At 33.4% G+C, this 16,619-nt stretch overlaps 1 protein-coding gene across 2 annotated transcripts in view; it reads left to right on the forward strand.

Moving 5' to 3' along the window:
* The window catches only part of LOC140768848 (DNA topoisomerase 3-beta), a 52,083-nt gene that overhangs the window by 15,680 nt on the left and 19,784 nt on the right, over positions 1-16,619 (forward strand). For both annotated transcript variants that reach the window (XM_073109284.1, XM_073109285.1), the window contains 6 exons: positions 945-1,044; positions 1,770-2,013; positions 3,209-3,371; positions 3,463-3,582; positions 12,251-12,330; positions 14,132-14,410. In XM_073109284.1, coding sequence (XP_072965385.1) covers positions 945-1,044; positions 1,770-2,013; positions 3,209-3,371; positions 3,463-3,582; positions 12,251-12,330; positions 14,132-14,410 — 986 coding nt within the window. The remainder of the gene's footprint in view (positions 1-944; positions 1,045-1,769; positions 2,014-3,208; positions 3,372-3,462; positions 3,583-12,250; positions 12,331-14,131; positions 14,411-16,619) is intronic.

Here is a 16,619-nt window from a genome sequence, read left to right on the forward strand (position 1 = left end):
ATAATTATAATTTTTTGAGTATCTTTCAGATATCCGGTTGGATTTTGCTGGAATCTAGCTTGTGACTAACCCAACATCGATCCTACTGCTCACATGTTATTAGATGAAGTACAAAAAATTGAAAGTCAAGAGAAAGATGAGTAAATTTATACACATATAGGCTTGATTAGGTATGGATTTTATCCTTCCTTTTTGGCCCTAAAGGATTCTTTCCAACTTAAAGCCTGAGAGCCTGAGAATATGATCCATTATCTCGTTTTCAACACAGATTCAAATGATGCAAGAATACAAAACACTCTTTTCTCCATTTCTCTTGCACTCAGCCCTCTTGTCATCTTCTCATAATGACGAAGACCGACAATACTTTTGCTTGTTTCATAATGTTATGTTGTCTTGTAATTTTTCCTATTGTTCTTAACCTTTTGTTTAGTTTATATATTTCCTGGTACTGTTTAGAATATTTTTGAAACTTTCTTTATTGGAAGAAGGCTGAAACTGATACCATGGAAACTAGATACGGCATGGCTGAAATGTTTTGTTTTTTTTCATAGAAATTTTGATACTCTCCCATGCCAAACATGTTGACTTGTGGAATTCAGTGCTGGCCCAATTCTGACAAATATAGTGACCCATGTCAAATCGGCACATTTTATCCAAGGGGAAGCCTTTTCGTGCCGGACATGTCAACTGACATATAACCTGATGGCTAACTTGTAGTCTCCCCTCTCAATTATCATGGGAAACATTATTTTATGGTTATTTATTAGTAAATATTAAAAGTCTATGTTTATTTGAGCGATTTGGCATGTTAAGTGAACATTGTTGATAACATGATTGCATATGCTTCTCAACTTTTAGGTGTCATTTGCACCCAATAGATTATTCTGCTTAATATTCATTGCACTTAATTTGAGATGAAATGCTGACAAGCTTATATGTGAAAGGCTCATATCCATAGACATCTATCTCAAGAAGCTCGAGGATGTGCCTACTTGGTACTATGGTTGGATTGTGATCGTGAAGGTGAAAATATATGCTATGAAGGTACATTTCATAGTATCTTCCCAGAATGATGACAAACCTGCATACGTTTATGACTAATTTTATTTGATAATACTGAAGTGAAATTAGACTAATAAGGTTCCATAAATCGAATTATTTTTATCTTTCCCGTGGATTAGGCTGTAAAGAGTAAAGACTACTAACTATGTATCTAGCTAAAATTGCTATATCCCAACATGGTATTCATCTCTTCTTGAAAAGTTCACTTTGAGTGTCCTGAAATTTTTTTACTTTTCGATTAATCAGTGAGGTGTTTTCAAAAATATATTGTAGACTGATTGAAATATCAGTGCTTACCTTTCAGTATGATGGAAAGTATTTTTGGTTTCTTTTGAGCATATATTTTTCATAGATACAAGATTGGAAAAGGTTTACTCAAATAGATTGATGTTCATTCTTTTTAAAATAACATTTCACAACATAGGTAGGCCATTAGAACATTCGTCTAGGATGAACTTATATAGTTTCGATGGGTCTGCTGATGAAACTGAACATGAAAAATAGTAAAATAGTAAAAATATTGAAATGCTCATCAAGGTTAATCTGTTCTTAGGCAATCTTGAATAGCAAAAATATCAAACCTAGCATTAATTTTACCTATTCTCTTCTCTAATATTTAAGCAACAAAATACTTTGGTCCTTTAGATCTTGGGAATCTTTTTGGTAAGATGAACAGAAAGTTGAAACTAAGCAACTCTATTTTCCAGTTATTGAATGTACTGGAATTCATGAGGCTGAGTCTGGGAGAAGAATTTACCGTGCCAGATTTTCATCTGTTACTGAGAAGGATATATTCAGTGCCATGGACAACCTTGTTATGCCCAACAAAGATGAATCATTATCTGTAGATGCACGTCAAGAGATTGACCTGAAGGTAGGAGTAGCATTTACTCGTTTTCAGACCCGCTATTTTCAAGGAAAGTATGGGAACCTTGATTCCAGGGTTATTTCGTGAGTTCTCATATCCCTCTGCTCTGGCAATGTTTATGCCATTTTTCGTCTTCAGTTACCTAATAGTCTTTCTAGCACCTCGTTTGAAAAGATACCAATTTTGAATCTCTATGCTCTACTTTAGTAGGTTACAGTGTTATAAACTTGTCCAATGTTTTCTTTGTTTGTTATTATCCTGTTAAACACCTTCTTTCTTATGTTCTCTGTTCGATTAAATGCAAATTGAATGATTAGTGTTTTCTGAAGTCGAAGTCTAAATTGCTGGTTGAAATTCTCTTTTTCCATTTTGTTATATTTCTTTAATCATGAGATTGTAGGGACCTACAATGAAATTTGAATCTTTTTTATTAATTTGTCTTAACCTAAAGAGACTTCTCCTATGTGGGTTTGCTGACGAGTTTCAGAGTTTGATTGAAGCAAAATTGGTTTAGCTGTCTGGTAGGGTATTTCTTAGTTGCTCAGACCCTCAGTGTTATGGTTGTTTGGAAATAGTTTGTTTCAGTCCAAAAAGCAAGGAGATGATATCCTATCCTTTAGAAGACCACCCAGACAAGTTCACCTTTCTAATACCACCTAGAGAAAGCATACCTTTTGAATTGTTACTTTATTTTGTTATTTTCTCTTATTTGGGGAGACCAAGTAATTTCAAGACTCATTTTTTCATTTCTGTGAAAAGAAATTGGAATACCTAAATCATATGAGATACTCCCTACCTCTTTACTGATAACTGTTAATTGTCATTATTTTATATGACTTGCACTTCGATTCCTCTTTTTATAATCATAATTTTGGTGAAATTATTGAGATCCTAGTTTGTTGTTACTGAAGCTTATTTACTGGGAGGACTCTTTTTTTCTTCTCTTTTTTGTTATCTGTTATTAAATCCTTGTTAGTTAAGTGTTGTACGCTTCTTAGCTATATTTTCCTTCCAAATCTCCTTTTCTTTTTCTTGAAGTTCTCCTTTCTAAAAGTTAGTCTTTGGTTTTAAGGCTTTAGCTATATTTTCCTTCCACATCTCCTTATCTTTTTCTTGAGCTCCTTTCTGAAAGATAGCCTTTGGTTTTAAGCCTTTATCCATCATATGTCTCAGGTTATATTTTAGACTTAACCTATTTAAGTTCTTAACCAAGATGCTGTCCTGTGATGTTAACATTCCATATTTGAGGTCTTAACATATACTCTATTCGATGTTCAGCTATGGTCCATGTCAAACACCTACTCTTGGATTTTGTGTGCAACGCTACTTGCAAATTACCACATTTAAACCTGAAAAATTCTGGTCATTGAATCCTTATTTTATTAAAGATGGCTATGAAATACAGCTGGAATGGGACCGCAATAAAGTCTTCGATATTGATGTAAGATTCTGTCCTGTTGGTGCCTTTCATATCCCATTTATAGTTTATCTTTATATGTTTTGCCAAGTTTTCTCTTTCTGCCAAATTGCAGGTTGCCACAATGTTCCAAAAAATGGTTGTTGCTGATGGAACTTTAAAAGTAACAGATATATCAACTAAAGAAGAGTGCAAGAGCCGCCCTTATGGCCTTAATACAGTTAACATGCTTAAGGTATCACTAGCAACATTATTCTTTACCTAAACTACACTATTTAAAATTTGTTACTTGGGTTTGATTCCTTTCCATATAATGATGGATTACCTTCGTTTTGCACAGTTATATCTTCTTAGTTGTTACATTTGTTATTCTTTTCTTAACACATTCTTCTTTTATGGTCTGTGATATCTAATTAAACTGAATGGATACTATCTTGAATGTGGCATTTAAAGAGTTTATTTTCTCTATCTCCTTTGATGATAGCTTATTTTATTGGGTTTGATAGCAAGAGAGGTTCCCATGTGCAATTCGGAACACACTTCCTCAATGGAGCATTAACTGATTCATCACCTGGCCTCTGGTTAATTTATCATCAAGAAATAGCAACTGAATATGATTTAAAGAATAAATTCTTAACAGAACAGGTATGAGTTTACATGAGAAATCCTAGAATATGTGAATTTTTTTTAGCTATACCAAGTCCAAATTCTTTTGGATTGAGAGACTTCAAGATTGATTTAGAAGGTTGAGTTACTAATATATTGTTCTAATACCAAACTCTAGCAAGACAACTAGGTCTATACAAGTTGATGTAGGAGCATAAATATGATACCAGTTTGATGCCTACAGGAGTAGGGAAGGGATCGGATTGAAAATGAAAGGTTTAGGACAAAAAATAGAGACCAAAATAATAAGTAAGCTTTTTAAAGGTTTCAAGACTCAATATCGAGATCGAGATCAACCGCCTGGGGAAATAGTATGTATCGACCGCTTGTATCGGACTAGACTATTTTTTAATTACGTAAAATTCTAAATATTACCTAAAAATAAAGAATTTTTTTAAAATTTTTAGAAAAATGAATAAGAAAATAAAAATTACTCACATATAAAGCCGAAAAACTTAATTAATATATTAACTTACTTAAAAGTCAAAACTTTGATAAGTATCGAGTTGACTCATAAATTTTTATAGTCTTCATCATCATAATTAACATAAATTTATAAATAATGATGCCTATGTTTTGATGCTCTAAAAAGTGATTGTATCATTACTAGTTATATCATATAGATTTTGTTGTGTCTGAGAAACATAATAACTAGCATATAGATTTCATGACGACTCTAAACAATAAATACTTGATGCACATCTTCAGTTTTTCTGTTTTCAATTCTCATACCTTCTTGACTTTTCTTAGTAAATGTAGAAAGGACGATCTCACTAATAAGTGTATCATTAGGATCATTAGGGTTATCACTAGTATTGATATGTACTATTTCTTATTGCTGAATGACTCATACTAGCTTCTGCTCTTGTTGTGGTCTCTCCCAGTACCTTATCTAACCATGAATTATTCCTATCATCTAATAATCTATCATTTACTTCTCTAATCTATGGAGTTGAGGGGTCTTCTTAATAAGAAATATGATTTAAATTAATCAACTATTCATTTTCTACCTTCTTAAATTTCTCTCAATCTCATATTATAATGTCAGAAAATTAATTTTTTTAATCTTTCCATTGTCAATTGGATGCGTGTTTTGGTGTGTATTAAGGAGAAAGTAGTCAAATTTTTTTCACGTTGTGTTGAGTACACATTTTGACTTAATTTTTTTTATTATTGATATCAAATTTGGTGTCTCTTTCCATTTATAAATAGACCACTATCTAACTAGAGTTTTAGAGATACAACTATAGCAATTTTAGCAAAACTGAATTGCTTAGCCTTCAATTTCTTGCCATTTGAAATATATTATTGTATACATTTTATAAGAAATTGATTATGTTCAAAGTTAAATTTTGAAACAAATAATAATAAAATTATTTAATTGAATCGTAACTCACTTTTCTATCACAAATGATTTGTTTATGAATGTTGGGCTTTAGCCTGTTGATTACGTTATCAACTCTTAACAAGACTTTAGCATTATTATAGACATTTGTAGAGAATTGAAATTTTGGATTAAAAAAAATATTCTATAGAAATTTAAAATTAAAATTTGTAAGCATTTAAAATTTTAAATATTTATAAATAAAAATAATTAGTAAATTAAAAACATTCCTACTAGCAGCATGTTTATCTTGATGTAGTTGTCCGTTTCATTTGTTATCAATCATCCTCCACTTCTTATAACTTTTGCCCATATTTTCTTATTAATTTTTTTGCTATGTTTGTTGCCTTATATAAATAATTTATCTCAGACTTGTCGTCACTATTTATAAGTTGTAATAGTTTGCCAAGAAGCTCATATCTTTGATGGCAATTACAATACTATACCAAAATGCATTTTTAAGAACTATATTTTTCAAAATTTTACTTAAAGTTTTATATTTATATTTCATATTCTTAATTTTTATAGACCACTCATGTGATGTAAATATTCGCATAATATCATCTTTGGTATGATGTTCTTCAATACTAAAAAAATGAGTAGCAAATCTAGTGAGACTGGTTCTGATGATCACCCTCCACCAGTTATCTGTCTAAGTAAATTAAGAACCTAAATATGGTGGTATATAAAATTTGTCAAATTCTAACATTTGTGAATGATCATGTCAATTCATGCTCTTTGGTAATATCCTCTAATATAAGACCAGTGTGCAGCATATGACATCCAATATAAATGATATCTCTTCATCATAAATAATTTTCCGGTAAACTTATAATTGATTACATTATCAGTAACCACTTGGACTATTCTATTTTTACCTATTTTTTCTACTGCCTCATCCATCAACTAATAAATATAATTTGCACTTTTGAAATAAACAGTAGTATCCACAGACTTCAAAAATATTATTCTCATGCCCGAGTATATTAAGAAATTAATTATATTTTTTATATTTTATGTAATCTACTCTTACACATCAGTGTACAACTAATTCATTTTAATACTATTTAAATGTTTCAATATAAGTCTGAAGCTCATATACCTCTGATTCTAGATATTTTGTAGCTATATTATTTGAATTAGAAGGCGGAATATCAAACCTTACTGATTGTATAACATCTATTATAGTATCATAATGAGGACTATCAACTACATTGAAAGGAATATGATTGTAAAAGAAAAATTTAGAGATAGCCTACTAATGTGCTTCTTTGTATTTTTATTCTTTGAGAGCCGTCTTGATAGTAGTGTTAAGATTTGATTTTAGAATTATGATTGGCCATGTACTTCAATACACTTGAGATACACAAAGCCTTAACTAATACTTTTTTAAGTCCAGAATAATAAGAATTTAATAATGAATATCAATTCTAATAAATATAATCCAACAATAAATAAAGTAACTAAATATCATCTTTAATGTATCTCTAATGAACTAAAATAATAGATGGTTTAGAATATAATGTCTAATACAACTAAGGGATAAAATATTAAAATCCTAATTGGAGGTAAGGATCCCAATACTCGCTCAATAGCCATGTTGATCAGTATGTAAAATATTAGAAGATGGATCCCATAAGCCAATAATACAACTCAGTATGTGAAATCCACTCAAAAGTCTAGATAAATATAAAATTCGTAGACATAACTTTAGATAAATCCAAGTCCAACGATATTCATCGACAATTTCACTAAGCATGCTTATATCAACAATAATAATATAACATAAATAATAACAATGAAAGTCATATATTATAACATGCTTGGTATCAAGAAACTAAATTTTTCTTCATATTAATTATGCTATATGTCTCAATTGAGTCAATGCTCTATGGATTCATATCAACTAGAAATTATCTCGAGATGAGCTCGGATCTTTTTCTCATTAGCTGATATGGTTAGAATCACCAATTGATCTTACTATATTATAAAAGCATCGTATCTCTTTCTCTAAGGATCACTAGGAGGTGTCACTATATAATAAAAGCATATCGTCTCTTTTACTAACCGTTTAGCGAGATTAGAGTCAACTTAAGAAGTCTTTCGATTTAATTCGGGATTGGCTCCTAATCTTGCCAAAGTCATCTAAGAAAGTCATTTTAGTGATCTAAAATAATACTCTCATGGACATCCAGGTAGATTTGAGTTACCACATAAAGTCACAAGCGATCGATACCGAAACTATTCTTTAAGTCATACCAAATATCATCTATGTTTTTCCACTAATATTCATGATCATAAACATTATTATTTGCACAAAGTATAGCAAAACAATAAGTAATATATTTTGCATAGAAATATAATAATTAATTTGTACACAGAAATATAATATTGAATTAATATATAGAAAAATACGTGATTATGTAAAAGGTATGAAATACACAACAGATAAAAATGTGAGTGAACCTATTCACCTAAGTCTAAGTGACGCGATTGAAATCTCTAGTTCATATGCTAAAATCAGCATCTTTAATAATAAATAAATAACATAATTTTAATTTAACCAATATTATGATTTCTAAAATTTAAAATTAATTAGATTATTCAAATGGGCTAGATTAAGCTCAAATGGTTGGGCTAAGCTTTAGTTGGTTCACAGCCCAACGCCCAAACCCAATAACCAACGGGCTGGGTTGTGGGTTAGCTCGTGGCCACCAAAACCCAATAAATGGTTTGGGCTTAAGGCCCAAACCCACTAATATTTGTGGACCCGGCTGTGGGTTAGCCGGGTTGCACCCATGACATATTAATTTTAGGTGGGGTCTTTTGGATGAGAGATCCAGACTCAAACTTGAAATTGAATTAGATTGGCTTGCGTTGAGCTCGAGCCTGACCTTATCTTCTTGATCAAGGAGATCAATGAGAGAGAAAGAGAGAGGGAGAGTGAAAGAGAGGGATAGACCATTAGCAATCACTGTCGTCGATGGTCCACCAGTCGCAATGTAAGTTTCTTGCCACCCTCACAACCACACCTACCACACAAGGTGGATTGAGAAGCCGCTGAAGACAATCGATAGCCCTATTCTATGGTCAGCAGCAATTGAATTAGTTTTTACAACAAATTAAGCTAGGAGGGCTCAAAAGAAATGCACCCACGACACCAGGCCAACGCCTTGAACAATCGATGCATGAGTGACAGTGACTCGAAACCATCAATCGGCTCGATTTATTGACGAAGCCGCAACACCAAAAATTTTAGGTATTTATGATATAACCTATTAAACTTTAATTAATTACATGTGGTGGGAGAGCACTTATTGGCGAGTCGAGTTATGTTCTTTGATTGCTTTGGCAGTGCTTCAACGCTCTAATTCGGCTAGAAGGATAGAAAAGAGAGAGAGAGAGAGATAGCATTGTATGGAAGAAAAGAATAGGGTTAGGATTTTTGATTTATATGGTAGGTTTTGAATCTAATTTGGAAACCTACGAGTTGGCCGAGAAATTCGCAGCCACCTCCTTGTCGTGTAATAGGCAAGTAAAGAAGGGGGTCGCACGTGCAGTGCATGTGAGCAATTTTACTTTTCAAGTTCTTACAATCAAGTGAGTTGGCCGAGAAACTCGCAGCCACCTCCTTGTCGTGTAATAGGCGAGGAAAGAAGGGGGTCGCACGTGCAGTGCATGTGAGCAATTTTACTTTTCAAGTTCTTACAATCAAAGTTCCCAGTTTCGACTGATCCCAAGTGGGATCTGCCGAAATAGATTGGGATCAACGCGTTGGTTGGTTTTGGTTGGGGTATCTGCCATTTCGGCCGATCCCTCCCGAAACTGGCGAGAACGAGTGGGATCTAACCCAGACCCCATCCCCCTACCTACCTCTCTTTCTCTATTTTCTCTATTTTCCTTCTTTCTCTCTTTTTCTCTCTCTTTTTTCTTCTTTCTCATTTTTTCCATCGGTGACCGAGCAGATCTCTAGTGACATTCTCCGATGAAGATTCAATGACCTCAGATGAGTTTTTTTATTATTTTTTTTAGTTTTTATTTTCTCATTCCCTCTCTTTTTCTTCCTACATATAGTAGATCCGATGACCTTTACTGTTGTTGCTGCAGTGAACTAGCAGCATCAGTTGCTGAGAGCCTAAGAGAGAGAGGCAGGAAGGGAGAGAGAGAGGGGGAAGAAGTAAAGAGAAAATATGAACCTTGTCTATGTAAGTAAATTTTGAGTAACTTTTGAATTTTGAGTGGGAGAGAGAGAGGGAGCTCGATATTCATCAAAATTTTGAATTTTAAGTAAGTTTATAATTTTTTTAGTTGTTAGGCTTCATATGTAAGTAATTTTTATTTTCTTATTTTCCTTTCATTTTTTCTAAATTTCTAGAAATTTTTCTGCATTTTTAAATAATATTTAGAATTTTACGTAACTAAAAAATAGTTTAGTCCGATTTGATACGAGCGGCCTATACTATTGATACAGTCGATACGTATCGTTTTTTCAGACAGTCAATACCGATCCCGATACTAGGAACCTTGCTTAGATATAGTTTATGTACAACCATTTTTTATTTGAAGATATATATATCTATTGGTTTAATATTTTTAGACTCTGTTGTAAAGTTTACAAGTAAAATTGATGCCCCCATATTCACTTTCTCCCTGTATGTGAAATAATTTAAATCTTTGAAAGTTACAACTGCTATTTTTTACCTTTATGCATATTTGTGCTCTTTTTTAGCTTCTCATTTGTCTCTCCTTGTAGTTCTGCCCATTTTCCTCACTGCTATTATCATCAATGTGTATAGGATTATGTATCAATCCTTCATGAATAATTGACTTTTTTTGTTGTGTAGTTTGCTTATTATTTTTTTTTTGCCTATTAGATGAATCAACATCTGTTTTTTAATTTTCATAGCTACTTAAGTGCAAGTCATTATATTTTCTTATTTTCCAGCCAAATGTTCTTTCAAACGGCTAAGAGCATCTCCAATGCTTTGGGCTCCAAATATGGAGCCAAAAATGGAGCAAGAGCCTGGTGCACTCCAATGCACCGGGCTCCATATATATTATAATAATAATATAATATATATTATTATATTAGTTATTTTAAATTGCTTAATAGATCATCTTAGCATTATTATTTTTTATTAAAAAATATATGGTTAGAAAACTCTCATCGAGATCTTTAAAATAAGATTAATATTCAATAGTTTTAGAAGTAATTTTAAATTACTAATTTTTTAATTAAACACATCGAAATTACATTACACGAAATAAACATCGAAATAAGCATTACATGTTATTAACTAAAAATATCAAAATTACATTACCTAAAATAAGCAGAAATTAACCAAGCATAATAAAAGCAATAGATGTTTAATATTCTGGTAAGTCATCTCCGTAGTCACCGGTTCCGGTTCCGTAGCCACCGATAAAAATTGGGAATAATTTTGAGTAATTATATTTTAGGATACATAATTTATTAGACTCATTTTTATAAATAAAAAAAATTTAAATTTAAATTAACTCAAAAGTAATTTAATATTAGACTCATTTTAAAGGTCTCGATGAGACCTTTCCAATGGTATTATTTTTGTTAAAAATCGATTAGTAAAACTAATTATATACTCAGCTTAATTAACTAAATTATTTAACAAAAGATACAAATGGAATTAAAATTATTGAATATAACACTTATTGGGCAATTTTGGCATTTTCAAAAAGTTGATATGACAAATGGAGCCCGGCTCCATTTTCATGGTGGGGCTCCAAATTTGGAGCCCCATTATTCATGGCTCCAAATTTGGAGTCTCATTTAGAGCTTGGTTGGAGCTCCACCGGGCTCCAAATTTGGAGTTTTGGAGCCCGGTTGAAGATGCTCTAATACCTCCCCTTATTTATTTTCCACACTAGTTGTATTTGATACAATTTTTATCTTGCTAAATAGTATTGTAATATTGCTAACCAATGTCGGTATGATGTGACTTTTCTATTGGAGCTATTTCAATTTTCACTATAAGTAAACTAAACCTAAATCAAAATAAAATATAAAATAATGTAAAATTTTAAAAAATAAAACCCTCTCTCAAGATTTTTTTCTAATTTCTTTTCTTTTGTATTCCTTCTCTTTCCCTCTCTATCTCTCTTCCTCTCTCTCAAATTATTTACTACGGAAAGAATATTTCTAATTTTTTTTAATTATTTTCTCCATTTCTTCTCTCCGTTCACTTCCCCTTCTCTTCTTCCCTCTCTCTTCCTCCCCCTTTCTCTCTCTCTTCCTCTTTTTTCTCTCTTTCCCTCTCTTGCTTTTCCTGTTGCTGTAGCAAATTTCCTGATAGGGGAGAGAGAGGGAAAGAGATAGAAGAAATGTATCAAATACATTGTCTTGGTCATCTTGTCTTGGTCGGAGAACATCGCCAGAAGTCGAGGTTGCCGAAGATCTACTTGATTACCTATGGTGTAATCGTGGAAGTGGTGACAAAGATGAGAGAGAGAGAGAGAGAGAGAGAGAGAGGTTGGGAGAGTGGGAGGGACCTGGGTTCGATCCGACTCGAAATGGATCAGGCTGATACCCCAGCCAAAGCCGGGATTGGCTAAAACTGGAATCCATGCAATTAAGATGATGATTTTAGTACCAATTAGATTATCAGTAGTTAATGATGTCTGATTTACATGTCATCACATTTGAATTGAAATTAAAGTACTATCCTTCCCTTACAAAAAGTGCACCACTCCATTGTCAGCGTACAAGAAAGCAGATTCCTTTTTAGCTGAATACCTTGCAGTTAAGTGATTTATTTATCCATCAAATCAACTGTGAAATTCAAAGCTTTTGTCTCATCCTTCTTCTATTTTTTCCTAGGTTGCATCAAGTGCGCTAGGCTTTGGACCTCAAATGGCCATGCAGTTGGCAGAGCGGCTATATACTCAGGGATTTATCAGGTCTTCCATAATACTATACTGCAGATATCAACTAACTCTTTTCCTATCTTCACAAAGATATTTATTATTTGTTATAAGAGAGTTTGAACTCTTAGATCTTGAAATAACTAAGCCACCATTATCTTAAGTCCTTGAAATTTGTCAAAATGACAGACATACTCAGAGTGAGTAGCTCAGCATAGAATATTACACTAGAGAGATTTTTATCTATGCTTGACTTTCGTTGTAGAACTATTTGTAGTACTTGTGTTAACTGTTGAGATTGTAAAATAGTTACAACCATGGATTGAAGTTTTGGCCAATCCTGATCTGTATTGCCAAAACGGATCGGCCGACATGGCTGATTTGGCTGATCTCCGATCTGAGTCATCTGAAGCGCTTCAGAAAACATTGTCACTGAATATATCTCTAGATGCTTGGCTCCCTCATACGAATGAAGCTGATGAAATTGAGTCCTTTGTGCAGTAACTTATATTGGTTTTGATGCAGAGAATTGTCAAGACTGTAGTCTCAAATTTGTTGAGTATCAGATCATAGGAATTAAAGAAAAAGAGGTAAAAAAGTAAGAAGTATCTTAATTCTGAAAGCCTGATCTTAACTGCCTTGCCTCAGGTCCTACTCAAATATTTATTGGGTATTCTAAAACTAGCCTAATTTAGAAAAATACGAATATTCCAGAATTGAATATTTTTGGGCAAAACCAATGACTCCTTAATATATGAAACACCAATCATTATGCTAGTCCAAACAGAATCAGATTCTGACATCTATAAAGAAAGTTACTTCCATAAATATCGGTAGAACTATTTGGAGGGTGCAAACAATCTACTTTGGTAGAAGGCCTTCAATTATGCTGATCATAGGTTGTGATAACTTTTGTTTCTCAACATGTTTTCCTTCAGCTTACCAGGTTTCATCCAACTCTGATTGTGCACTTTCTGCATTACATTTCTTCTATTCCATCACCAACTGTTAATCCCATTCAATTTTAAAAAGAGAACACCATAATCACATGTATTCTTCTGGCATTTCAGATATATATACTGTACCACAAATAACCAATTAAAGATTATGTAGGATACATTTAGTGTAAAGCTTAAGTCATCATGCTCTATTTGGGTCAAGCTATCAATTACTTGATCTTCACTAATATTACTAAATCACTTTACATGTGTGTTCAAGGTCTCACAAAGTGAGGTCCCCTCGGGAACTTTTCTAGTCAAACATATCATAATTATGTAGAAGGTATAACCAGAACCCTCTTGTATGGTTTACCTGCAATCAAAACTCTGTGTTAGATCTATGAGATTATTAGTCAATATATGAATGCATTCTTTTTAAGTGTTTTATTTTAATGTATATTATCACAGAATGAGTGCTACAATTTGAATCCAGATAGTAATGCCCCTCTTGCAAGTATATAATCAATTAATAGGTGATAAGATGGGAGGGAATGAACTTCTGTGGCATGGGTTGCTTGTATTGCATGGTATGATATTTATTTTTCCCTACATATATTAGATGCCATTAGGATACAAATTTATATACTTCTAATTAATTTATTTATTCCAAATCCGAGGTGTATCCTATCCTCTTTCTTTAGAATCTGCCAATCACCATATCTATATGGAATTGTATCTTTATCCATGATTTGTTGATTGCTTGTCAATTTGTCATATGCATGTTTGTTGTTACAGTATTTTAACGTAATCCTACAACTGTCTAAATGGGTTGCTTCATTTGTTATATTATCATAATCCATTGAACATTCTAACCCATTTGAATTTTTTTGTATAACCAGTTATCCACGTACAGAGAGCACGGCATACCCTCCATCATTTGATTTCAAAAGTGCACTTGGAGCACAACTTAATAATCCTGTATGGGGTAGTGATGTCAGAGCACTACTAGCTGATGGGTTCCATAAACCAAGGCATGGATCAGATGCTGGGGACCATCCTCCTATTACTCCTGTGAAATCCGCATCAGAAGATATGTTGGGAAACGACGCTTGGAAGTTGTACCAATACATCTGCCAACATTTTATTGGCAGTGTCTGTCCTGATTGCAAGTATACGAGGTAATATTATTCTCGTTTTTGTGACAATAGCTTGCTTTCTATATGTAGTTGTACCAAACCGTTTTGCTATCTTTCTACATATGACTTGAATACTTTGGAATTTGCCCTATACTGTATGTAATGAGGACCAGTTCATGGACTTAACGCCATCTTTTTGGTGACATTGAACAGAATGGGATGTTGCACATCCTTTAAGAGGTTTTAGTCCATGAGATGCCGTAATAACAACTTAGAACTTTTTCTACATGTATCTTGCAATATTTCATCAATTTGGTGCAACAGATCTTTATCTTCTGAGTATTATCTGGAATATGGTTGCTAAAAGCATGCTACCATCAACTTTTCTTCATCTCCCTTTAACTTTCTTTTCTTCCTTCTCACTGGGATTAGGGTTAGATCTACCTTTCATATCCTCTTCCCCTTTCCCCCTTGCCAGAGCTTTGAGAAAAAACTTTACTCTCACTCCCTTTCAGTACTGAATCCTTTCCTTCTACACCCCAAAATCTCATCCACACCTGGAAATGAGGAGGTAGTAATTTTAATTCTCTGACCTAGATCCATTTATCCTGCTCTACCAGAATCATGAAAGAATGGTGAGATCCTGATCTTGAACTTCCTGCCTCATCCCTTCCCAAAATCATCCAAATCAACCCCCTAAATCACCTTACCCCTATTCTTAACCAGATTCAAAGCCCTAGGATCTTGGTCCAAAGGCTGGGAGGATGAAGGATGAGACGACGAGGAAGAAACCGCCATCATGTCTGTTCTTGAGTTTGACTATTCGAAAATATATGGAACTTGTTGCTTTTCTTTTATGACCATTGTTTGTTCTAACGTTTACGTTAGTTTAATCCACCATGATGGCTCTGCATTTCCTGATACACATTATAGCTTGATATTAAAAGCCAGTCCGTAAAAAGATTCGTAAAATACTCACCACACAATTCAGATCCTCCATTGTCGCCCTTAAATACATTTGAATAACAGCAGGTATAAATCTGTCAGTTTTGGAGTCATTTGGAAAGTTTACATAGTTTATAGCATGGATTTTGAGTGCTGCCTGCATCTGTCTAGGTCAGGTAGCACAGCTCATGTCAGTAAGAAATGCCTCCAATACAAAGAAGAAGATAGGAAAGAGAGAGATGTGGTGAACAAAGACATAGGAGTAGACTGAGGCAAGCAGTGGGATGGAGAGTAGGTAGAAGAGGGAGGGAGAAGATAGATATAAGAGGAGATAGATTGGTGGATACAATTTGTTGGGCATGAGGCAGAAGATGTGCTGTTCAGATTGGATCGAATAGCCTAAGCACAAGCAACGTGCATTGAAACCCATTTGGGATCCAGTGTGAGTCATGCAACACAATATAACCCGTTATGAAATGGTATATATGTAATAAGACCATTCCTGTGTAGCTCATATATTACTAGTATATTCCTATCCTTAAGGGATGTTGGAAGTGATAATGTTTTGATACTAGTGGTTGCGAATCATCTTTGCTTAAAGATTTCATTATTTGTTATTCATACTTATTTTTTTTTATTTAAAAAAAAAAAATCTTTCATGGCAGCTACCATGGCAGATTCACCTTCCAACTGCCACATTATTTGTGGCAGTGGAAAACAAGGATTGGAATATGGTGTCTGCCATGGCAGATTATGACAGCTGACATGACTAATGCAAAGCTATTATAGCAACTTCATGTTTCTTTTTACCTCTCCTCGCTGTCCTTTCTTTTTTCTTTTTTGTTGCTGCTGTGATTGTCAAACAGAGCTGGCTTCCGACTATCTATTTCCTTTTGTGACTTTTTAGTTTATGTGAATATATATTCTTATTTTTCTGCCATTGTTTCTATTTTTTTAGGATTTTTGTAATCTTAATTAATTAAAAAAAATTGTCCTAAACAACTGATGCAATAATTAATACATTGGCCGGTACAACAGAAACAAATGTTTTTTCTTGTAAGGGCAAGTTGCCGGTTGGATCCAACTTTTGATCCTACCCAAATCCAACTCAAGGCATCAATAATTGATCTCCCGAGTGTTCCTGTGACTTGTTCTCACTTTCTCTTTTTTCCCCTCTGTTCTCTCCACTTTGCGCCTCCTTTCAAGCATTGTACTTTTTCGGCTATCTATGTTGCAAAGGTGTTGTCAGGCCATCTCTATTGTGTTCCATCTCTCCTTGTTTCATTTTGTGGTTTTTCTGACCACC

Source organism: Typha angustifolia, chromosome 10, assembly GCF_048772165.1.
Source record: "Typha angustifolia cultivar Huaian chromosome 10, ASM4877216v1, whole genome shotgun sequence".
Classification (NCBI taxonomy): domain Eukaryota; kingdom Viridiplantae; phylum Streptophyta; class Magnoliopsida; order Poales; family Typhaceae; genus Typha; species Typha angustifolia.